Raw genomic sequence first — 25219 nt, forward strand, 5'->3', positions numbered from 1 at the left:
TTAAAGAGGAGTTCCAATTTGTGAGATCAAAAGCCAACACATACTGTACAAGTAAAGTCTAGAACTTGCTTCCTTAAAATATTTTGTTCTAAATACGTGCTAAGATATTCAGTTTGAAGGCCATTTTACAAGAACAATTTCATGGCTCTTTACATAAATTCTTCAAGCATCCCGTGGAAAGTCAATAAATCATTATCCTGTTTAAATACTGTATGGAGAGCTGGAATTACCTTAAAATAAATATATACGTTTTATTATAGTAAAATACTGTATTATCTACATGCAGAGTAGTTATTAATTGTTAAATTACATTATTAATTTAAATATCTCTGTACAGCAATAGTATATTAGCTGTTTCAGTCATTGGTTACCGTGTACGTACATGTACACACTATTGAAATTACATATCAGCATGCTTCCTTCTCTTGGTACGGCCCGGCATGCTCGCCCTTTCAGTCGGGAAGGGGGGCGTTGTAATGTTTCGATAAATTCCACTATTCGTCGGTAAAAGTGTAGCCCAAGAGTTTACGGTGGGTGATGATGACTAGCTGCCTTCCCTCTAGTCTTACTCTGCTAAATTAGGGACGGTAAGCGCAGATAGCCCTCGAGTAGCTTACGTGAAATTCAACAAACAAACAAATCATTCTCTTAGGGTTCGTTTCCATGTTTATATGCAGTTTGAATGTTGATTGCAGTGTCGTAATGATTATGGATTAAAGTTAGAATATAAAATCTTTCTTGTCTTCTGTCCATCTAGAACCAGGTTTTGACATGTGACTTTGTTTTCATTTGTTAAGTTTTACAATTTGCTTTAATGTGCCTTCCAAGGCAGAGACGTCAACAATAGAAATGGCCCAGACATATCTCTGAACCTTTGAAAGAGTCTGTATACATCTTAAGCGAATATTCATAAGACGAAGAGCAGATACTAAACATTCACATGAACATGAACTTAGTGGCACTGTTGGAAAGAGTTTCAGTAAGCGAAAAATATTTGGTACATTGAAGTACGTTTAAACAATCAACCAGAATGTGAAGCCTATCCTAGAAATGTATAGAAAGTAATTTTGTCTTCCAACGATGAAGTGTTTCATCAAAAATCTTCCCTTGATGACGAGAAACCCACTCGAAATAAAATGTATCTTAGTACGAATCTCCTTATCAGTAAAATCTTCCCTGTAAAAAATTATAGCTTGTCTAATATCAGAGATAGAAAACTCTTTTGCGAGATTAGATGATGTAAGCTTCTGAATTGATGGTTTTCGTGTACATCAAATCTTAAGGAAAGATTACCCGTCAAGAAAAGGAATGGTTACTGTTTTCTTAAAGTAATGCTCCACGGAAGTATATTCTGCATTGACACATTGGGCTTTTCGGTAACTGTCTTGTAGCATGCTAACATTAATGTTAAATTTGTTTGCGGCATTACTGTTGTGTTTTAAGATACGATGTGAAGTTATTTGACCGCAATCAGTACCTTATAACACTCTTATCTTAAGGAAATCACCCTATTCTAAATATGTGCGTGGCACCGCTCTATTCACGAACTACATAAACGGTTATCTCGGTATTATTGATACTTTTACCATAATCCGTTCAACGTCCCATGTTTAGAGGTTGGATGATGAAATAGACATATTTAAGGCATAAATGTAATTCTATTGCAATTAATAATTGCTCTATGAGAAAAAAAAACAATAATATTCAGTAGACAACAACGTTGTATTTAAAGGGTCAGTACATAATAACACTCGCCCAGAAGGTAGAATTGAACTACTCTGACGTTAATCAGCTACGGGTTTGAAGCCCGCACTCCGGACCACCGAAGATCATCTGGGCGGTAATATGGTATTCCTTGGTTCTATATATAATGATAAATTGGAAGTTTTTTATGTGTTTGGTGTGAAAGTCAAAACAGTTTAATTATTTCAACCTTTTAAAACTAAAATCAGTGAATTAAGTAAACAAGTAAGTAAAGTAATTTTTCTTGAATTCTTATTAAAATAGTTTAGGTTAGTATTAACGAAATAAAATGTTATATGTCTTTTAAAGCAAACAATGAAATCTGTACTATAAACATTTTATTTTATTCTTAGTTAGAGATGTTCACGACGTCTAGTAGTAAGTTTCTCAACCATGACGCTTTCTTGTTCGAGAGTTTTCCTTGTTTGTCGTCGAATTTATACATGATGACGTGTAGTGAAGTATCTTATAAATGTTTGGAAGAATGACCACTGTAGTTTAACGGTATATTTTTTATTGTAATGTAGCACAAAAAAATTTTATGGTAAAAGAGAAAGATATTTCGCACTTAATAAAAAAATATACTTGATTTGCCAATGACCAGTATTCGCTATTCAAGATGGCGGATGATGATACTCACAACCATGCCCATGACACGCTCGTGCTGACTAGAAGTGTTCCAGCGTCATGCGGAGGAAGTGCGAGGCGTATCATCTCTAATATTAATGCTACGCCAGAAAGTGATGGTTTGAGTAACCAAGTTCAACCTTCCGTTGAGGTTAGTACAGCTGACATTCTACAACAGGCTTTTCAAGAAGCGTCTGAAGAACTTGAACAAATTACTGTAACATATGAAAATGTGCAAAATGTTGTTGGTATTGCAGACGTTCATAGTCAATTCTCAAGAAATGATGAACTCGCTGTTACTGTTGGAGACTCTTCCAACATTCATATTAATCGTGTTAATTCACAAAATGTTGAAAATGGTCTTAGTATATCCAACGTGACTAATAATGTTGGGCTAGTCAACAGACAAGATGTTAACAGTAACAACAGTATTGTTAATGACAAAAGGAAACGAGTCCTAATTTAGAAGTAACAGCACTGCCGCTTGGAAGTGAAATTCAAAATGTGAATTCTGTGTGTTCAGATCTTGTTAACCAAATAGTAGCAGTTGATGGGACCAATGGAGTAAGACTGATCAACAGTGGTGATTTTCTAAGTACAAGCAATCATAATGTTCAGCCTTATGATCTACAGAGTTTCATTGTAGCAATTCCTGATGTGACCGATGGACTTACTGATAATATTTCTTTTGTAGCACCTGGCTTGTCAGGAAGTTCTTCCTTGGTCAGCCAGCTTCCTGACGGTGTGTCTGTTATTGCACAGGGGTTATCAGAAAATTCATCTGTAGAATCCCTGTGTGATGTGTCATTTACAACAGTGCCTGCAAGTTCAATTTTTACTACGTGTAGTGCCAGCAGTAGACATATCAGTACAATATCAAGAACAACTAGCTTACCACTACCAGTATCAACATCGGAGGTTTTCTCTGTTGTATCTCAGAGTTTGTCAGGAAATTCACAGACTATATCAGTGGTTCCACGTAGTTTGGCACAACCTTTCAGTCTTTCTGTGACACAAGCAACGTTGCCAGATGAAGGTTTAAAGCACATTCAGAGATTTCCTGTTTCTGGAGGCTTGCAGAATGTGTTTCCAAGTGTTTCACCCTGCCGAAAAACTAGTTATTTGTGGAAAATAAAATTAATTATTTTATATCGATTATTTCATAACTGTTTCTTATATACTCTTCAAAAGAAGAAACGCAAAAGGACATTTTTGTTATTTTAAAGAGAAATGTATGTAATAAGGTTACAAGCTCAGAGTATGTGATGTTACACGTGTTAAGGCACTGATTGTCAGACCAAAATGACAATAAAAGTTGTGCACTTTGAAAACGGAGGAAAACATTGGATTTTCGCCAAAACGCATGCGTGTCCAATAAATTTGTTTGAGAGATCTGCATGTTCTGAAAGTGCAACATGTGCAAAATCCTATAAAAGTGACGGGTTCTCGGTTTCCATAGCTCAGTGTTAAGCCATACAGTTAAAGTTTTTCTTTGCAGATGAAAATTCAAACACATCAGCCATCTCTAACAGTACAACATCCACTGGACAAATTGCCTCAGTCATTGATTCTACAAAAGAAGCCACAGTTAATGGGAAGATTGATGGAACATCCAAAACAGATCCTGATGTACCGAGCAAAGGCCTTTACGGTTCTGCCTGTACAGAAAGCCCAACTGTAAACCTGGAACCTGTTGAAAAACCAAGAAAACGTGTTAATGTAGCAAAAATTAGAAGACAAAATAAACTCAAAGATGTAAGTTTTATTTAAGGTTATTTTTTAGTTTTTAATATAAAATAAAAACTACAAAAACCAACGTCACCATCATTAGAGCATTTAGCTTTTGTGTGTCTTGTTAGTTTTATAATAGATATCAAAAGATATTCAAACATGTAACAACAGAAAGAAAAGGCTGCACTACTTTCTGAGGTATAATTTTTTCTTTCATATTATTTGACAATTTTTTACAGACTTGAGAGTTGGGTTTTTGTGTTTTTTACTAATGGTTGAGTGATTTTTATAGCAATGTCTTTTTCTTTTTTAGTGAAATTTTATTAAAGTTCAAAATTAACTGGGCAGGGCTTCTGGGCAAGTTGTACTGGAAATCAATTGGCCCAGCCCAAACATTCCTGGCCTTACTTACCTAAGGAGGTTCTGAATTGAAATGTTGAGAAGTATATCTTAAACTACCAGGGATATTTTATGTATATTTTTTTTATTCATGTTAATGTTCTAACACATTATTTATACATAGATGTTATAAGTTTTGTCGATTGATTTTGAATTGATTAAAAATACTTCTCTGTTTTTTAGGTTTATTTTTTGTTGTCCAAACTTATGAAGCAAAGTCTTTGTTTCAATAGAACTTCAAATTTTTCATGTTATTTGTTGTAATAATATAATACATAATTTTCTCATTAGGTCAGAAAAATTGTATGTTTCTGGCAATGTACAAAATATTAGGGTAGGTAGGGTTGTTGTTTTTGTGTAATGAATCAACTAACAATTGGTTAATATGCATGTTTACATCTATTTTAAAGCTAGACAATCTCCAAGAATGAACAAAATTGACTTATGACTATGGTGAAAAAATTTAATAAGATACAGGAACTGAGAAGTTGGTTAAAAGATGTAATGAAATGTTCTTCACAAAAATGTGAGCCCACTTTCACTATCTTGGTAATGTTTAACTTTTGCCATATAGTCACATACATTGGAGCACAGCACAGTTCTGATAAAGTGCACAGACAGACTTGCAGCATTCTTTCATCTCTACATCTGTCAGTGCACCAGTCAAACCACTATAAAATATAAAATGTGCATCTCCACATGCCATGCTACTATTGTAGTAAAGAGTTATACTGGGGTATTTTCAGGCAATAATAAGTCTTTCAAAAGCTTTAGCATGAAGAGTATGACCCTGTGGTGTTGGTGGAGACTTACGGTAGTAATCATTTTCTGAGGTCAGTACTGTTAATTATGATATAATACACTTAACACATTCAGCTAGCAGTTTAGCATTCTAAACAGTGGACATCTTTGAGTCTGGGGATGTTAGGTTCTCAACATTTGTGCATTGGGTGGTGAGTTTGGTTTTTGATTGTGCAAGCCTTGCTCTGTTATTTTGGGTTTTGGATCTGATTTTTTTAGCTTTAGAACCTCTTTCCTGTTGGCCATCTTCTGCTACAAACTAGGTCTGGCTTCTTCATTTTCCTGGCCATAAACTATTTCAAATGTCTTGAAATGGACCTTGTCATCAGACATGAATAGAGCTGGGAGCCAGTTGAGGTTCAAAAGGTTGTCTGCTACTTGCAAGCAGCATTCAGAATCATCTCTCACTGGGATCTGAAAGTTGTACTGCCACTCCTAACAGTTTCTCCTTCCACTGATGATAGTCCTTAATATCTTTCAAATTGACTTTCTCCATGTTTTTGTGGAAAGAGCTCTTGGAGATGTGTCTGTAATTGGGTGATCTTCTCTGTTATGTGATCCATAATCTTAACTGGCTTATCTTTGGAGTATGAATCTGGAAAACTGGTTGTCAGTAGTTCTCTGTAGTGGTTGAACTGATTCTTTCCAGGCTTTTTAAGTCTGAGTTTGTCTTCAGCTGGTAGTTGGATATCTAAGTACAGTGACATTTCTTTAGCTGTTTCTCAAATTCTTCAGAGAACATTTCACAAATTCAAGAGCGACATCATTTTCTTTGTGGGTAACGCCAGCTGCAGCCTGGGACACATTTGACAGCAGTTAACAGGAAAAGGTCTAACTCTTTAAAAATGGTGCTAAGAAAATACTGTACTGATTGTAATATGTTGCATTGTTGTGTACCCTGTCCAAAAATTTGAGAGGAATACAAGGTTTCTTGTCAAGTTGCTATATTCTTTTTGCTAGTGCTGCTGCCTGTCATGTTAGTGTTGGTGAGTATACAGTCATTCACAATTGTTGTCACAGTGTCATGGTGTATGAATTTATGTTTTCTGGTATGACACACTAAAGGTACACTTGTGTTAAACTACCAGTGGTGTGCAAGAAGTGATGTGCTGCAATAAATAGTGAAGCTAATCTTGGCGTTATTGTTATGGCAAAATAAAAAAATGGTCAAGTCTGAGCTTAGGTGCCACTCTTGTTAGGCACATGGATGGGCACTGTAGTAATTATTATCTGGGTGTTGCTATCACAACCATCAGTTTTGAATTTTGTATTATATGTTAAACCTGGATGTCAAGGTTAGTGCTGAATGCACATTGGGATTCCTAGATAAGAACTACAGCTGAACAAGTGCAGTTGATGGAATTAGGGTGTTATTGCGACACCTGTTTTGGGGGCTTGTTATACCATGTTCATTGACCATTCTGAAGTACAGTACTGCTTCATGTTGGTATTCATCTACAGCAGTGACTTTATCCTTAGTTTCTCCTGGTTTTTTAAAGAACACAGCAAAAGTGTTGTTTTGTCTTCCAGTATTCAAGCTGCGCATGTCTGTTATGACACCATCTTCTACAAGAAAAGTGGGCATGATTTTTTTCATGTTTCTGGATGTCTTGAATCAGAAACACCCCTGGCCAGTTCCTTGAATAGAAAATCACACACTGCTAGTTACAAACTTCCAACATTGGCTTACTTATCTCTGGACTGTTGACACACAAACTGTGAGATATTCAGAAAGATGTGGTTTTATCTTTGTTAAAATAAAAGCTGCTATTTTTTTCAAAATCAGATCTGTTTGCAGCAATTAGCACAACAACAGCTACAATTGACAGCACTTCCACCAGATTAGTATTTGAATAAATCAACCAAGACAGATATGTGGAGCTCTTCAAGGAAATGATTCTTCACATGGTGTACTCAAACAGTTTCCAGATGTTGCTGTTTATCAGATACCACTAGCTCTAAGAGACTGTAATCCACACATGTTCATCTATATTTTTTTTTTTTTTCATATTTTTCCTTTACAGAAAAGGTGCATGTTGGTATGTGACACATTTATAAATTGAGTATTTGGAATATTTTAATAATAATAATAATAATACATGCTTGTATTAAATAATGAACATCAATTACATTTGGAAACAAAAGATCATTTTATTTCAATTGGAATTTTATGTTATTGAAGCTCTTCGTTCCTTCTGGAGCTTTGAGGGAAAAAAAAAGACATTTTAAACATGTACAGGGTCACTCAGTGTGATGTTAGACCAACAACATATAAAAATATAGCATAGCATGTGGGACCTTATGCCCTGTTCCTTATTATTTCCTGCTGTAATCAGATTTTATAAGAATTATTCATATATTATAACAACAAACTATTCATGGTTATTGTGGATTACACAAAGTATTTGATATTCAGCCCATAGTGGATCCATTGTTTATTTTGTTTGGGATCATCACCACTGATCATATAATTAACAGAAATCTAAATATGGAGGGAGGCTGCATTATGTAGGGGGGTTAGTCTGTATAAAAACAATACCATCTTGGGAAATCAAAGTTTAGATTTTCAATTTTATATATGTGAGGTTGATAATTATATATATATATATCTGGCCGTAAACTGCCAAATGTTAGTCAAGCTAACAATTGAGGACCTGATAGTTTTCATATCAGAAATCACTGGACTTTGCTTTGCTGTCAACACATTTTATGACTCTTATAGCTATAAAAGTTGGCATCAGAATTGATGATTCATGTAACCATCACAAAGTTCATGTTGAATGTAGATAGTACCAACTGGGTGGCCATACATTGTGTGCTTGCTAGTCAAGTCTGTGGGTCAGACAGTGTTGCAGCAAACCAAAGGTCTGGTCAGTCCATGCCAATCCATTTGTTCTCAAGATCAGCAAGAGAAATGATTTCTTTAACTGGACAGAATTCCCAGAACCCCTCTGTGCTGACAAGTCACTTTGTGCAATATGTAACTCGTGTTTCATTTAGATTACTGATATTATCGTGATCCATGTAACTGTTAATAGCTGCCATGATTGGTGTTACCAGTGATTACATTCTACAAACAGCACTTTGTCTGACAGTCCCAGAACCAATAAAATGTTCACTGCAAACTTCTATTGCAATATTTATACAACAAATATTCATACAACTTCATGTTGGAGAAATTGCATTCATTCTGTACTGGAAAATGTCTGTGATGTTGTTTGAGAGAGATTATTAAGTCCGAACTGTTTTAATTGCAAAAAAAAAAATTAAAAAGATTAAGGGAATTTTTTAAATATTAAAACAAAGTTTGAAAAATTAAGAGTATACTGAAAATTTGGTGGCATTCAGACCAAGGGCTTGGAGTAAACACCAGACAGATGAACATATTTCTGGTTTTATCTCTAGTGAGAAACTGTGCATGTGGAAGTGCTGTTTTTTGCCATTCAGTGAACAACATTGTTAATTTTGTTGCTAGGCAATGTGATTCTTTTGTTATTTCATTCAAAAATTGTAATTAATTTTCACAAAATGTCATGGATGTCAACTTGTTTTTTAAAGGAATTTTTTACCAATCGAAGTGATCAGTTTTTTATATTGGTACATATAATATTATAAGCAACTTCTGTGTTTGACACATTCCTGTTTTGGTAATACCCAACGGTGTACATCATTCCATAGCAACACAACTATCACATTCTTGTTAGGCCAACAGTAAAAATTATGTTGAAAGGTTAATGTACATTAATTTGTGATTTTTTTTTTCTTTGATTTTAATAGATGTTTTATATGAATGCAGCTGACTTGTATGGCAACACTGTGATGTTGATGACAAATAAGTCTTGTTGTAGGGTTAGAAAATGTTCTTGTTCAACAGAGGTACTTTGGAGTTACATCGCCAGAATCACACGTTTTTTGCTAGGCCTTAGTACGTATGTACATGTGGCATATACTGTTCAAAATCTAAAGAAAATACATAAAATTGAAATTTGTTTTTTGTTTCATTGACCAGCAAATAACATTTCATACAGTCACAAATGTTTTTCATAGTTAACCCTATAACTTACATTTTAGTTACTTCTAAAACAAAAAATATAAACATTAAAAATTGTTTACATCTGAAAATCTCATTTTCATCAAGAATTTTTACTTGTAAAATCCAAATCAACATCAGAACTTAGCCCTAATCAGTGTAAAGACCATGTGATCTTGAATAAAAAAAAATCATATTCGAATATCCAATTTAGAATATGAAATACTTCCATGCATTTAAAATAGTGTCCTAGGACTACTATAATTTATCTGGCTTTCTAACTAAAATAGGAATAGTTTATAATAATTTCAGTTTGTGGTAAAGTAGAGCTCCACCAGTTCTGTTTCATCCAAGACCATTTGACCCTGTAATTCTTAGTTAAGTGAAATTATTACATTCTACTGCTTATAACTAATACAACAGGAAATATTAAAATACAAGAAACATGATGCAGATAGCCTTACTGTTCAACAAGGTGGCAAAATTACATCTAAAACTATCAGTTTCCACCATTAGGCTAAACCTTTTTAATTTACATAATATTTTTGTAGCAATCAGTAAATTTTAATAGTCACATATGAGGTTCTTGTATTTGTTAATGCTTATAGAAGGGCATAGAATTCTGTATGCAATAAAAAACTTTTGTCTTTCTTCAGTATTGTACTTAGAAACCACTTTGTTGCCATACTCACTCACGAACCCTAAATACCCTTATCCGATGTTTAGTTATTGAACTTATTTCTGGTTTTGGGTGGACATAGGAAAAGCTTAAACACATTGAAAACTAAGTACAACTCTGGGCCTCTAATTACTTGGAAATTGTGTTTAAACACGTAACATGTTTGAAGTACAAGCCCAGAAGACACTAGGGGATCATTAATATAATTATTAATAGATGTTTAAACATACTTATAACTCAGCACGTTCTCTTTATAACTAGTCATAGCTAAAACATACATCAATTTTCAAAGCTAAAGTGCATTCTGTTTATTGGGATCCCATAATGAGGAGAATGTTAATTTAAGTGTATTTAATAAATTCAACTTTGTGTATTATGTTTAGGTTGTTGCAATGTTTTACTGTTGGGCATAATGGACTGACAACTAAGCATGTATTGGTCAATTAAAACTGTTTGTATGATTCTTGTTGTACTTTAAAATAATTTAATCTGTATTGATTTAATGTTGGGTTTTCCCTGTGGTTGTTTAATGGTTATATCTGGCTCATGAGGTAGTTCCTACTGACCTGCCTGTTGATTCATAGTGTTATACTTGGTATATTTTGTGTACTTTCAAAATAGAACAGAAAAAACCCCAAATGCAGTTGAGAGTTCAATCAATTATATGTGTTAGTTCTTCATTGCTGTGAAGAAACGTTTGTTCTTTGTCACTGCTGTGGCAAACAGTATATGTTTGTTCTTCACTGCTTTGCTCAATAGTATATGTTGGTTCTTCATCACTGCTATACAAGACAATATTATCATCATAATATAATGCACACAATCTTTATTATGAAGACTTGTGTTGGGCTTCAAGCCTTAAAGTATCTTTGATAAATTACCACACTTTGCTTGAAATTCAGTCTTTAAGTTGATGCAATTTATTTTTTACTATTCTACTAGAGAGATAGAAGATTTAGATTAGTTCAGTTTAGACATCCTCTTTCTTACAATATTAACTATTGCATCTAGTCTTACATCTTTTGATTAAAAGTTATTGATGCCTTTTTTTTAGAAAGGTTGTAAATCAATTCCTTCTGATCTTCATCAGGTCCATCAGAAACATCTCACAGTAATAACAATCCTGAATTGGAATTATCATTTTTTCTTAAACAATTTATTTTCCATAACGCTTGTATCAGTGCTGCCATCTGTTAGCAAGGAGAAAATCAGTTATTTGTAATAGAGTAATTTCTTCATGAGATGATGGCCTATACAGTTTAAATTCTCTTCCTTACCACGAAGTAAGTAATATCATTGTGCTTGCCAATCTTATCACATAATTTATTATTAACAGTTTTTCACTGAAGAACAATCAAATATTTTTCACACAAAAATTTTATCCACTATGATTTAGATCCAATTACCAATTTATTTTAATTTTCAGTATTTGTGTTCAATCCAACACTTGTACAGTGAAAGCAAATTTATTTTAATGATCGTTACTTCACTATATCTAGTTTTAAGAGTTACTAAGTATTTGTGATGTCAGAATACCACTTGATGTTCTTTCAATCTGGTGCTGGCATTTTACCCAGTTGTAACCTGACCACAATTCTTCAGTTTTGTGTAAAAGAACAATGACATCATGAAAGTGGAATTGTGTACATCATGTGAAAGTTTCCATTTTCTGAGAAGGAGATGGAGTGATCTAGTCCATGATAGCTTGGACAGCATGACTCTTCATTAAAGTGTGATGACAGATATGGTCCTCATGTGTAATTGCTTTTGTTTCAGGTCAAGCTATGTGAATAATAGCTGGTAATGTAATGTTTTATTATTATGGCTCTTTTATTGATTGGTATTAAATGTGACACGAAATCAAAATTCATAGCACAAAGCCTGTTTTGCTTTGCATTTTGTGAAGTGATACCAGTTATTTTAACTCTTGGGGTTTCAGCTAGCTTTAATAGAATAAGGTTTTTTTATGTGTGTGTGAAAAATAGTGTGTAAAAATGAAATTAAACATTTTCTAGATTGTCTTGCAGTATTTTACTCATATTTTAATCAAGAAATTTTTCTGGTTAAAATATTAAAAATATATTTTCATGTGAAATATTTATAACTTTTATCCAGAGACCGTGATGTTGATTTTTATGCATGAAATCCTGATGTAGTTTTCTTTTATATTTTTATGAAGATTTGGTGTTTCTGCCCTTTGTCATCCTTAAGTATGTGTAGGTTCTTTGTCACTGCACTGTTTCAAGTCTATATGAATTATCATCTCTATATATGTTCTTTGTTACCACAGTGAAAATTAGTTTTATTTTCTGTGTGATTTATTGTCAGTATCTATGTGTTAAGTCTTCATCACTACGTGGTTAAAGATTGTTTTCTCATGTTTTATCGTCACTATCTACGGATAGGTTCTTCGGCATTGTACTGATGAAGATTTATTAGAAGTAGTTTTTCCACGACTAGCTGGAGTTGTTTCTTTGTGGGAGTTCCTTCTAAAGAAGTTTCAACTGGAAGATGCTAATGAGCTTGAAATTACCGACATGTTTGACCAGCTGACCACTTTGATGACACGTGTTCGAGCACTTGCGCAAGACTGCCTCACACAGGCTTCAGAGGACAATAGTGAAGAAAACAATAAGTCAACTGTTAAAGTAAGTGAACTAGAAAGGTGCAATTTGGAAGGTACTTTGTTTAGTTTCATGAAAATATTTTGTCTTTTTTTTTCTTTTTAAGTGTTTGAACAGATGGACAAAATGAAGTCTTATTTTTTCATTGTCTTGGAAAACATTATTCCCAATTTTTTTTAAAACTTGTAACAACTGATAAAGTTTCCTTTTAATTCATGTTTAACTGCAAAACACACAACTAATTAATCTCCTTTGTAGCTTAACAGCAGTACAAACATAGATGAATTTTTCTTCCTTTGTACATCATATTAAAGGTAACAGTATATATTTGAATAAAATATTCATAAAGTTTTTTTTTCCAATTTTCACAGTGGATACATGCAGGAGAAAAAGTCTGTTAATGTGTGTGTTTTCAAAGTGTTTAAATATTTTGTTGTCTGTGGTAAAACAAAACCACTACCATGTATTTATTTTATATGGAGACTGTAATAAAGTGGTAGAGATAGGTACTCTCCAGTCTCTTAATATTTTAATTATCAAAGTGTCTCTACAACACTAACTTTTCTAAGTGTTTATGTTGTAGCAAACTGAATGTTCTGTTCTGGTCATAACCTATTCATATTGGGCTGTGATACATAATGGATTTAAATATTTTTTTCGTCATATTCAAAACTGTTTAGGTATAATTGATTGATTTATTACATGAGTGAACATTTTATTATTGTTCTTGTTATAACAACAGTTAAAAGCAGATGATTGTATGAAGTTGTGTTTATAATTCGTTGTTATTGAGACTCAAAAGTCACCTTCAACACATTCATACTGAGAATATAGAGATTTATAGATGGCAAGGAGTTGATTAAGTGTTAAAGATATAAACATTATGGGATGAGCAAAAACAGTAGACAGGCAGTGGTAGAAGAGAGTAACATTACAGACAACGAAAAGTCTGACGTGAAGTTAACTACTATAGAAATAATAGGCCTAACAACTGACATAGGCTTAATGTTTAATATGTTAGAGTAAAACTAACAATAGAAAAGGAGTTTAGAAGAATAAATTATTCTGTCAAAGCATTATTATAAAGTAATTGAATCAGCATGAGTGCACTTTATCAAAAGGAACAGAGGATAATTTGAAGAAAGAAACCCAAGTGATTACAGCAACTTGCAACAGTTGTAAATGAATCACACAGAATACTAGTGCAATAGTAATACAGAAGGTTTTTCAGCTTGTCAACTGAAATTCTGAAGTAATTAAATTGGCTTAAAAGGTCATTTGACAAGAAGAAGAGAGTTACAATTATAATATTTATAATATGTTTATAATTTCTGTAGTTTGAAGAATCTGTTGTAGTCATATTTATCATTTTCCAAAATAAGAACAAACGTATATAATTTGGAAAACAAGTGAAATGCACAATGTTCATTTACTGTTGAATTTATTGTCAAGGAGTTACCGACACATACTGCAGAAGAATTCTAAGCCCAATAACAACACAGTTTATAGTATTAAGAAACACAAGTAAAGCCTTTTTGATTGACAAATTGGTGAGCCCTAATCTTTAACAGCCACGACTGTACAGGGGTAAATGGTGATAGAAGAAAACGAATAACAGCTGGAATAAGTAGGTCTGTATACACCACAAAAGTGTAGTAGTAACGAAAATAGTGTAGAGATTACAATCACAATGTTAACCATGTCAAAGTTTGATGAATTGATAGAAATTGGAGAATATTTTGTGTTAAAAAACTGTGAAGTGTGAGAATTTCTTAAAAAACAAGAACTAGAGACAAAGAAATACTAAAACAAGGAAAGAAAATAGAAAAACATTGGTTAAAGAAAAGACTAAGTAGAGAGAGAAAGAATAATAAGAGTACAAATTGAAAGAGAGAAGAGATACTTGAAGTAGAGAGAATTAGAGCAGGAATTGAAATTGCAAAACCCACTGAGCTGAAGAAGAAGGACCCAGGAATAACAATGTTTTGGGGCTGTCTGAACTTGGTGAACATAAAGTTGACATGGATGCTTTACTGGAGAGAGATGAAACATTCATCCAAAGTTGGAATTGAGCCAAAGGCGATTGGGCAGTGTGTCAACTCACTTCTCACAGGAAAAGGCCTACAACTATATGCAGGCATGATGCCATTGACTATGACAAGGTAAAAGTGGCTTTACTGAAATGATATGAACTTACTGAATATAAAGTTTGCATCAGTTAAGGAGAGTCAAACTTGACACTGGAGAAACTACAGCAATGCTTCACTAGATGGACTAACATAACCAAATGTGAAATATAGTACTAGCAGACCTAAAAGTATGTGAACAGATCATTATCATGTGTTCAACTGACATGTCAAAGGAGAGAGCACCAAAAGATGTAGAAGAGGTGATCAAGCTGGCAGAACAGTATGTGGAAGCCTAAGAAGGTAGTATAACTAGCAGGTCCACGAATGTTCGATTAAATTCAAAACCAGTAATGGCTGACCAGAAGCATAAATGCACCAAAGGTTACAGGAGTTTAATAAACAGAAGGGAGAAGAGATGCTGTGTTTGTTATAAAATGGGAAACGTTGAAAATGAATGGAAGTCCATTACCAGCAGAAATAAAGCTCAAATTATGTACAAGACAGTGCTGTAAGAAAAGAGTGACTGTGGATGCTGCTGCCAGAGAAAAGAGAATCATCAAGACTATTCATCAAATTAGATACAAGAGATCATGACTAATGACTGGTTCAAGTTAGCAAACTGATCAACAGTGCTAATAGTGATGGGAATCTGCCAATATGTGAAGGCTATGTTGAACACAAGAAAGTAATGGTTATAAGTGCAGCAGTGAGAACCAGTCTAGTATCTTATGACCAAATGACAGGCAAGCTACATCTACTATGTGTTCTAATTGATGGGACAGTAAGAAAATTTCACACAGCTAAAATAAAAGGGGATACTTCATGATGCATAGAAGATCTTGAGGCCATGTTTATCAAGGAACCAATAAACGGCTTGGTGATAGGAAACATGCCAAGTATTAGAAATTTAGAGGAACTAGATGGGAAGAAGATTGATGAAGCACCTGCTTTCACCACCAGAGCTCAAGAAAAAAGAGCAAACAAGACAACAAAACTCTGCAAGGTGACATCTCAAATTTAAGTTTGCAGGAACTGAAAGAAGCACAGAAGAAAGACCCTTCAGTGCAAAAAACTTTGAGATAATGCCTGGCAGAAAGCTAAGTACGAAAAGGGAGGGGTCATTTACAGAACAGAGGACCAGTAGGGAAGTTCTATATCAATGCAGTTATATTGTGGAAGTTAAACAGATTATAGTATCAACAGAATACTGGACTCAAGTGATGAAATTGGCTCATGAATCAACTGTAGAACACCTAGTAACAAAGGAAGTAGCAGTTATAATTAATAGCAACTTTCACTGACTGGAAGTTGTTGGAGATGTGAGTAAATTCTGCGGGTCATGTAACATCTGCCAAAGGGCAATATTTAGAAGGAAGGTAGCCAAAGTGCAGTTGGGGGAGATGCCTCTTATAGAAAAGCATTCAGCAGAGTAACTGTGGACTTGATCAGGCCACTAGTGTCTGTGTGTGACAAGGGCAACTGGTATGTGCTAACATTAGACACTTATGTGACACATTATCTGGAAGCAATAGCACTGGCAAAGATAGAGAGTAGCAGAAGCCCTTCTGCAGATATTTTGCAGAGTAGGCTTTCAGAGAGAAATCCTGAGTAACAGAGGGAACCAGTTTACTTAAGAATGATGCAGGCAACTCTTTACCACTGCCTACAATGCTAAATGTAATGAACTTCAAGAGAGGGACCATGTGACTGGGACATAGGTACTTGCAATCGAGAAGTATCACAAGTAAGTACAGTATTTTCACCCTTTGAACAACTCTGTAGAAGTACATTGCAATGTCCAATGCAAGTATTAAAAGATGTATCTATGGGAGAGGAAAGTCAGAAGTAAGGAACACACACACTAGTATGTAGATCTCAGAAACCAACTGGAGGAGATCTGTCGACCTACTCAACAGAGCTTACATGCAGCTCCAAGCAGTCAAAAGCATTCCTGTGACAAGACGTCCATGAATCAACATTTCAAGGTTGGACAGAAGGTCTTAGTTCTGTTGATTATAGACCACAACAAATGCACCATACAATGGAAAGGACCTTTTGAAGTACAGGAAGTACTTGACAGAATGGACTAGAAGGTGAATGTGTTCAGGAAGACAAAGCTCTACCAATCTGTTGAAGTGTTTCGGGAGAAAAGACTTAATGTGCACACTATCGAAAAAAAGATGGATGCTGCAGATGTGGCTGAAGACAGTGACTTCATTACTAAACCTAAGAGCACTGAGTAGAGATTAGGTCTACAAGGACTTCAACGTGTGTCAGACTAACTAATAAGAAGGGGGAAGAAAAATGAAATCTACTATGTTAGCATACACATAAATTAAGAAACATGGACCTCAGGCAACACAAGGTCAAGATGGGGGGGTCTTGTTATGGAAAGCCATATTGGAAATCCTATGGTAGAAGAGACAGACAAAGGAGCTGTGACTGTATGAGCAGACATTGTGGATAAACTATGGACAGTCTTTGTGTGTTGTAAAAAATTATATATTGGAAATATTTATCTTGAAGAGAGGTTTATGTCATTACATAAAAAACTGTTTAGGTATAATTAATTAATTAATCTATTTTGTGAGTGAACATTTTATTATTACTTTTTGTTATAATAAGAACTAAAAGCAGACTTGTAAAAAGTTATATTTATAATTCGTTGATGTTGAGACTATCAAACATCACATATGCAATACACTGACATTGAGAATGCAGAGATTTCTACAAGGTGGGCAGACGATAAGTGATAAAGATATAAATAGTGCAAGTTGAAAGACAATAGCATAAGAGAGTGAAGTTATAAGAAAGGAAATGTTTCACATGAAGTTAACTACTATAGAAGTGATAAGCCTAGTGTTTAATATGTGAGAGTAAGACCAACAATAGAAAATGACGTGAGAAGAAAAATCTGTTAAAGTGTAGTTCTAAAGTAACTTAATCAGCCTGAGTGTATTTTGACAAAAGGATATTTTGAAGAAGAAAATACAAAATAATTATAGTAACTCACAACACAATTGTAAGTTAATCACCCACAGAATACTAGTGCTTTTGTAATAGGAAACATTGATCTGTCAACTTAAGTTCTAGAACTTTTGAATAGAATAAGAGAACCATATAGTATTTATAATATGCCTATAATCTCTATGGTGTGAATAATTTGTACATATGTTTACCTTGTTTCGAGTATATGTATATGTACATATTATTCTGAAAACGAGTGAAGTGCGTGCTATTCATTTATCTTTGAATCTGTCACCAACAAGTTAGACACCTACTGTAGAATGTAGAAGAATCCCAAGCCCAGCAACAACAACACAGTAAACATTTATACTGTTGAGAAGTACAACTAAAAGACTTTTATTTTGATAATAGTGAAAATTTTTAATTTTAAATTCTAACAAAAATACTTAATTCAGTTTTCTCTTCCATAAATAAAAATTAAGTTTTACATTTTCTTAGTGACAATTATGTGATTTTAAAAGACAAAGAAAAGGTTCTCTTTATTATATATTTTTTTCTGAAAGCAGTAACCCATAACTGAATTTTAATTAGCTTTTATTTTCTAATAAAATAGCTGGAAACTAGGAAGTAATGTCTGCTAGAATGTACTTTTTATTTCAGTAGATGTTTGTATTTGGTATTTTCAGATCCACAGTAAAGAGCTAGCTGAGTTACTTGGAATCTCAACAGGTGTGTACCAAACCAAACCATGGAAAAACCCTTATCAGGCAGAGGTTCTATCAGAAACCCAGAGCTTTATTGAACCTTCTAGTTCACAGTGCTCAAGAGAGACTGGTGCTGAAGCAACTGAGTTCATGCTTGATGTCTGTAAGTTGGCTGGTGATGACAATACCCTTTTGGATTCAGTTTGTGTTGTGGACTCAAAGGATAAGAACGTCATGGTTACGTCATCATTGCTAGCTCCTGTTAATATAAACAATGCATCAGAGAAGCATATTACAGCATATCCTTCGGACTTGCCAAGCACTTCTGTCTCTTACTCAGATTCCAACTGTGATGTTTCACTTTTTGAGAAGTCCAGTGAAAACACTGCACAGTTCTGTGGGTCTAGGTCTTCCCCTCCTCCCAAAAAGAGATGCTTAGAAGACTCCTTTCAGATTGTAATATCTCCAGATTTAGCTAAAAGTATTAGTTCTGCTTGTAGTCTACCGTCTGGGGTTTTAAACAATGAAAGTATAAACAGTGACAAGTCTGACAGTAGTAAGAAAGACATCATGAATACTACATCCAAGACAGATGTCTCAATTATAGAAACACTAACAGATTCTGAAGGAAAAAGTAAAACAGAATCTAATGAAATTCATAGTCGTTTAACAGGCTCAAACATTGGACATCAAAACAGTAAAATAATTAGCACTCTTCCTCCAGCACAGTTTCTAACCAGTGTTACAGTGAATGGACAACAGAGTGATAAACTTACCACATTTGCAAACGTTGCAGAGCAGTTGAGCACTATTTCTGTAAAAAATGTTCAACTTCCATCAGAGGTTAACAGAATATTATCTTCAGAAGCATCTGTATCTAAGGGCAGTAATTATTCAAAGCAAGGTCCTGAGCCACAAGAAGATAATATACATGAACCTAAAACACACAATTATCTTAGGATATCAAATAATAACATAGTTGTCATTTCTAGTACTGCTACTAATTCTCAGAATTCAAGTTCATTCGAACAACACTTGACAGGACGTTATAGTGAGAATCAAGAAATTGTAAAAAACAGTGGTTATGAAAAGAAATTACACATCACAGATCCAGTATAAGTGATAACAATGACAAAATGATAGAAGATGTAAGCACCAGAGATCAGCAATACAATGAAATACCAAGAAATTCAAGTAGCAGTGACTGTCATCAACATAAAACAGAATGTAATGGTGTACAACACCTGGAAACATCAACAGGAGAAAGTTCTAGGGATATAAAGTATGGTGAACCAACTGAGAAAGGTGATTCTCTGCAGAATAGTTGTAGTTATTTGCACCAGGCAGTGAATACGCATTTGATCATCAACATCGAGAACTATCAGTAATAAATAATGAAACACCAATAGTGAAAACAGAGAGTTCTTCCAAGGTAACTTCTACCAGATCAAGTGTAGAAACCAGTCAAACTATCCAGTTTGAACAAGTAAGTATTATTGTGATAAAATTAATGATTTTTCAATTTTTAAAATCAAATTAGGGATCTATCATTAGTAACATCCTGTAAGGATACAATTGGTAGCATGGAGATTATAATTATTTGTACAGGAAGTAAGATCAAGTCTGTTGATTGGTAAAGTAAATAGGTTCTGTGTTGATACATTTTGAAGGGATTTTTTTTTAACTTTGTAACTAAAGTTTTCATAACATTTGTTTATATTTTAACATTATAAAAGTGATTCTTAAATCTTAGTTAAAATACAATAACTGTGTCTTAACCCTTTCACAACAGATCATGTGCCATGTCATTGCATTTGTTGATATGCATTCAAAATTTTTTTGAACTACTTACTGTTTTTGAATTCATGTCTATAAGTGTGGAATCAAAGTGCAGGTTATAAATCACTTTAATGTTACATATGAATTAATTTCTTAATTTGAGAAAGTAAACATTAAAAGAAAACATCTAAATATAGATTTTTTAGTGATTCACATGGTATATTGAATGTAACACTTTAAAATTAGATGTTTGTAATGTCTAATACTAAGTTTGTAGTTTGGTACAAATTAGGAACTCAATAATATTAACAAACTAGAGTATATAAAATAAGAACCTTGTGTCTTTTTACTTTCCTGAGATATGGCTTGTGTACTGAATCAAACACAGCCCCATTCACCTCTTTCCATTTTAGAAAATGGTCTTTTATATGCACTTACTTCAATATATGATATGAATAACCAATTGGTAGCTTACAATGTTCCCAGAGTGGTTTTCTCAGTTATTTTAAATTATGAAAGGACTACCACATTCTTTTGAACCAAGACTTTGAGGAGGTAGGTTGTATCTTTAGTCTGCTCAAAGTTTCATAGTTTTAAAAATCTAAATAAATCTTAGTTAGTAAGCTTAACAAATTATAGTAGAATTCTTTAGTATCAGTGTAATTATTCATGATATATTTTGTTTGATATCCTCTATGTGTGAAATTTTAAAAGGTTTAGCAACCTATGCCCAGCAACAACCTTGAGTACAAAGGGCATAGTGAGAAGTAATAATTGTTTGCTTTACTTCAAGATTTATTGTTCTATATTTTAAGGGAAACGAGTTTAATAATTTATTTCTAAATAGTAATAATCTATGTACATATATAATGTATAATAATTGAAATATGACTGTATATTACAAAATAATTGGTCAGTTTTATTTGGTCAGTGCATGCATGTGCACCTCGTCAATGCAAGTTATGCAATGTTAGCTAGGCATAACTGTAAGGACAGTATAATATAATAAATATATGTATATATATAGTTTATAAGGCTTAAGCTACTCAGACTAAACATCTGTATTTTGTTATAACATGTAGTTATTCTAGTGTGAAAAAAACATAATTTGTTTCCTATTTTTTCTATGATGGTTACGAGGTTGGTCAAATGACAGGCCCCACATAGTTATAGAAAATAACAAAATATAAAGTCTTACTGAAAACATATGTTTGAAATGTATTTAGGAGGTTTTAAAGATTACATAAATAATTTGTGATTTTTAAGATAAAGAATAGTTTTTTTTAATCATAACAAGAAATCACTTTGCACTAAGACTTGTTAATAAAACGGACTGTTTTCACAAACAAATCATAAATAAAAATATTCATTAAAAATCTGATTTTTTGTATACAAAAGACTTGTAATCTTTACAACAAGTCTGCTGAATTTTGTTAAGATACACATGCTATATTAAAAGTTGTATTGTAAATAATAAGCATGTGCGAATGTGTAGACAAACTTGTGTATATTATACCAAGCCTATAGCAGAAGGGTTAAACTTTCTCCCAAGCAAAAAAGAAATATTCTTACAAACTTCATAACGACAGTCTATACTTGTGTTACAAACTTCACATTGACAATCTGTACTCGTGTTACAAACTTCTCATTGACAGTCTGTACTCGTGCTACAAACTTTGCATTGACAGTCTGTACTTCTGTTACAAACTTTGCATTGACAGTCTGTACTTCTGTTACAAACTTTGCATTGACAGTCTGTACTTCTGTTACAAACTTTGCATTGACAGTCTGTACTTCTGTTACAAACTTTGCATTGACAGTCTGTACTTCTGTTACAAACTTTGCATTGACAGTCTGTACTTCTGTTACAAACTTTGCATTGACAGTCTGTACTCGTGTTACAAACTTTGCATTGACAGTCTGTACTTCTGTTACAAACTTCGCATTGACAGTCTGTACTCGTGTTACAAACTTCTTAATGACAGTGTTCTGTTACAAACTTCATAACAGTCTGTTCTATTACAAACATCATGATGACAGTCTGTTCTATTACAAACATCATAATGACAGTCTGTTCTACTGTTACAAACATCATAGCGACAGTCTGTTCTACTGTTACAAACATCATAACGACAGTCTGTTCTCCTGTTACAAACATCATAATGACAGTCTGTACTCGTGTTACAAACTTCTTAATGACAGTGTTCTGTTACAAACTTCATAACAGTCTGTTCTATTACAAACATCATAACGACAGTCTGTTCTCCTGTTACAAACATCATAACGACAGTCTGTTCTCCTGTTACAAACATCATAACAGCAGTCTGTTCTCCTGTTACAAACATCATAACAGCAGTCTGTTCTCCTGTTACAAACATCATAACGACAGTCTGTTCTCCTGTTACAAACATCATAACGACAGTCTGTCCTGTTACAAACATCATAACGAGTCTGTTCTCCTGTTACAAACATCATAACAGCAGTCTGTCCTCCTGTTACAAACTTCATATTGAGAGTCTGTACTCATGTTACTTAAGATTGGCAGTTTGTATACTTGTCACTAAGCTTGTGTAATCAGCTGTAAATTTTGTATTGAGCCACTTAACTGTTGTACTAATCATACATCGTCTAGTCATAGTTAAATAGTAAAAAGGAGACAGTACTGAGCCTAGCTACGATGAAAATAATTTTGTTTTAACCTCTTGAAGCAGCCTTTGTGAATACGTGTTCTGCTAGTATGCACATTATATATTAGAGGTTCAGTATTTTAAAGTTGGAGATTATGGATATATTAGATATGTTTATTGTGTTTTATATATATACACAAAACAAATATTAAGTGGTTCAGTTGTTGCTTAAGAATATATTCTGGAATATAAATTTCAAAAATTATTTCTTGGCCTACAAGTGGCCATTAACGTATTTGTGCTCAGGTAGGAATGGTGCAGGGTTCACAAGTCATGGGTGTATGATTTTGTACATCACAGCTGATAGTTTGTTTTACTACTGAGAATACTACAAATAAACTATAGATTCTTGCAAAATCAGATAGAAGAAACTTAAAAATCATTTTTAACTTTCTAAGTCCAAAACACCAAAAGTGACTGCATTGGCAGTTTTAACATTTTCTTCTATCAGCCTAGTTCAAGTTTTTCACTAATTTTATATACTGTTTGAAAATACCTTTAATAAAACAAACTTGGACATGTAGTTTGATAACTCATATTTCAGATAGACACTTTGGGAAAGTCATTATCAACTTCTAATGAACAAGCTTCTATAGTCAGACATGTGATGCTCCCAGATGGACAGTTAATTGAAGCATTGGATATTAATGAATCTGGGGTTGGAGAACAGCAGATGCTGCCAAGTAATGTGGTAATTGTTCAGAATTCTGATGGAACAACTACACTGCAGATCCCAAGTGACCAAACAGTTCCGTTAGAGACACTGCAGGCTTTGCTAGCAATGGACCAAAACCTATCAAATTTTTTTGGTGGAAATCTAGAACAACAACTGCAAAGTTCATGAGTTATTTATAATGTAAAGAATTACTTGATTTTTTTTTTTGTAAGACAAGAATTTGTACAGTACTGACTTACTGGAGTTTTCAAATATTTACAAATGTTGAATGTTCTGTCATGATTTTTGTACATATATGGTTTATATGTATATGGTTTATGTTCATTTTGCAGGCAAAATTGTATTATATTTCAACAACACTTCAGTATTCTTGTATTGCTTTAAAATACTCAATTAAACTTATGCTAAAAACATTGATTACTTACTGAAGTCTTGTTAACAGATTGTTAAATAAAACAAGCATTGTTTGTACTGATAGACACTATATGGGTACTACTTTTTATTGTGTGAGTAAACAGTAAACTTCTCAAATCCTGTAAAGGCTGGAAAGTACACATATATGATTAATTAGTAAACTACACACCTCACAAGGCTGGTAGGTGTGTACAATTATAATGATTAATTAATAAACTACGCACCTCACAAGGCTGTTAGGTGTACAATTATAATGATTAATTAGTAAACTACGCTCCTCACAAGGCTGTTAGGTGTACAATTATAATGATTAATTAGTAAACTATGCACCTCATAAGGCTGGTAGGTGTACAATTATAACAATAAACTACGCACCTCACGAGGTTGGTAGGTGCGTACAATTATAATGATTAATTAATAATTGTGAAAAGTTCACTTAGCCTATAGAAATGTTAAATAACTTATTATCACTAAGTTCTGATATATGTTTTAAACCAAATTTTACAAAAACATATCAGTAGTAATTCCTTATTAATTGTCCTGCATAAAGTACAAATAAACTTGCTTGCGCAATTTCGCAACTAATCAATCGAATAAATGAATCTATGTGATACATAACATTGATCTAACTTTTCAGTAAATACTTTACTAAATTTTAAATCACTAAATGAATTTAACTAAACTACGTACTTCACTTATTCTTGTATTTGTAATATATCCTTGCTTCTAGATAATCTACGATTATTTTGATAAACTGTAAATTAGGCTTCATCATCATGTTCATAGCTCCCTCTAGTAAACAACTAAATTATAGGAAATACAATGTTTAGGGACAACAAGAGACTTATTGGCCCATCTCAGCTATCCCATCCTTTAAAATAAAGCTATTAAATATATTTTTTAAATCTTATAGTTCATATGGTTATCAAATTTTCTTTTAAACTCACTTAAGTTTATTACATCCAAAACATCGTACATGACTCATTCCAGAGCCAATCGCCCTTTTAAAAAAATAAAATTGTATTAGATGAAGATTGCTTACTTTGCCATTTGTGTTTGTCCTAGTCCTACTATTCTCGCCATTAAGCTTGGAAAAATGTGGTTATCTTAAAGTGCAGGTCCACTCTTCTATTATTCAGAACTCATAAGAATATTAGCGCGTATTTTTACTAATAATTCTTAACATAAAATAATATTTAATATTAGCGCTTCTAGCACATATTTAATTG

The 25219-nt window shown here is 33.4% G+C and overlaps 1 protein-coding gene and 1 non-coding gene across 2 annotated transcripts; one reads left to right on the forward strand and one right to left on the reverse strand.

Annotated features, from left to right (window-relative positions):
• Nucleotides 1–1752: 1752 nt before the first annotated feature.
• On the reverse strand, nucleotides 1753–1839 carry TRNASTOP-UCA (transfer RNA opal suppressor (anticodon UCA)). The gene has a single exon. It is a non-coding gene; the product is annotated as a tRNA-Sec (tRNA).
• A 523-nt stretch (nucleotides 1840–2362) lies between these two features.
• LOC143227535 (uncharacterized) lies at nucleotides 2363–24060 on the forward strand. The gene is made up of 6 exons (XM_076458973.1): nucleotides 2363–2735; nucleotides 2894–3487; nucleotides 3869–4125; nucleotides 12416–12658; nucleotides 18417–19920; nucleotides 23445–24060. The coding sequence occupies exons 1-5, from the start codon at nucleotides 2363–2365 to the stop codon at nucleotides 19551–19553; spliced, it is 2604 nt and encodes an 867-aa protein (XP_076315088.1). The 3' UTR covers nucleotides 19554–19920; nucleotides 23445–24060.
• The last annotated feature ends 1159 nt before the right edge of the window (nucleotides 24061–25219 follow it).

The sequence above is a fragment of the Tachypleus tridentatus genome, chromosome 9, assembly GCF_004210375.1.
Source record: "Tachypleus tridentatus isolate NWPU-2018 chromosome 9, ASM421037v1, whole genome shotgun sequence".
Lineage (NCBI taxonomy): Eukaryota > Metazoa > Arthropoda > Merostomata > Xiphosura > Limulidae > Tachypleus > Tachypleus tridentatus.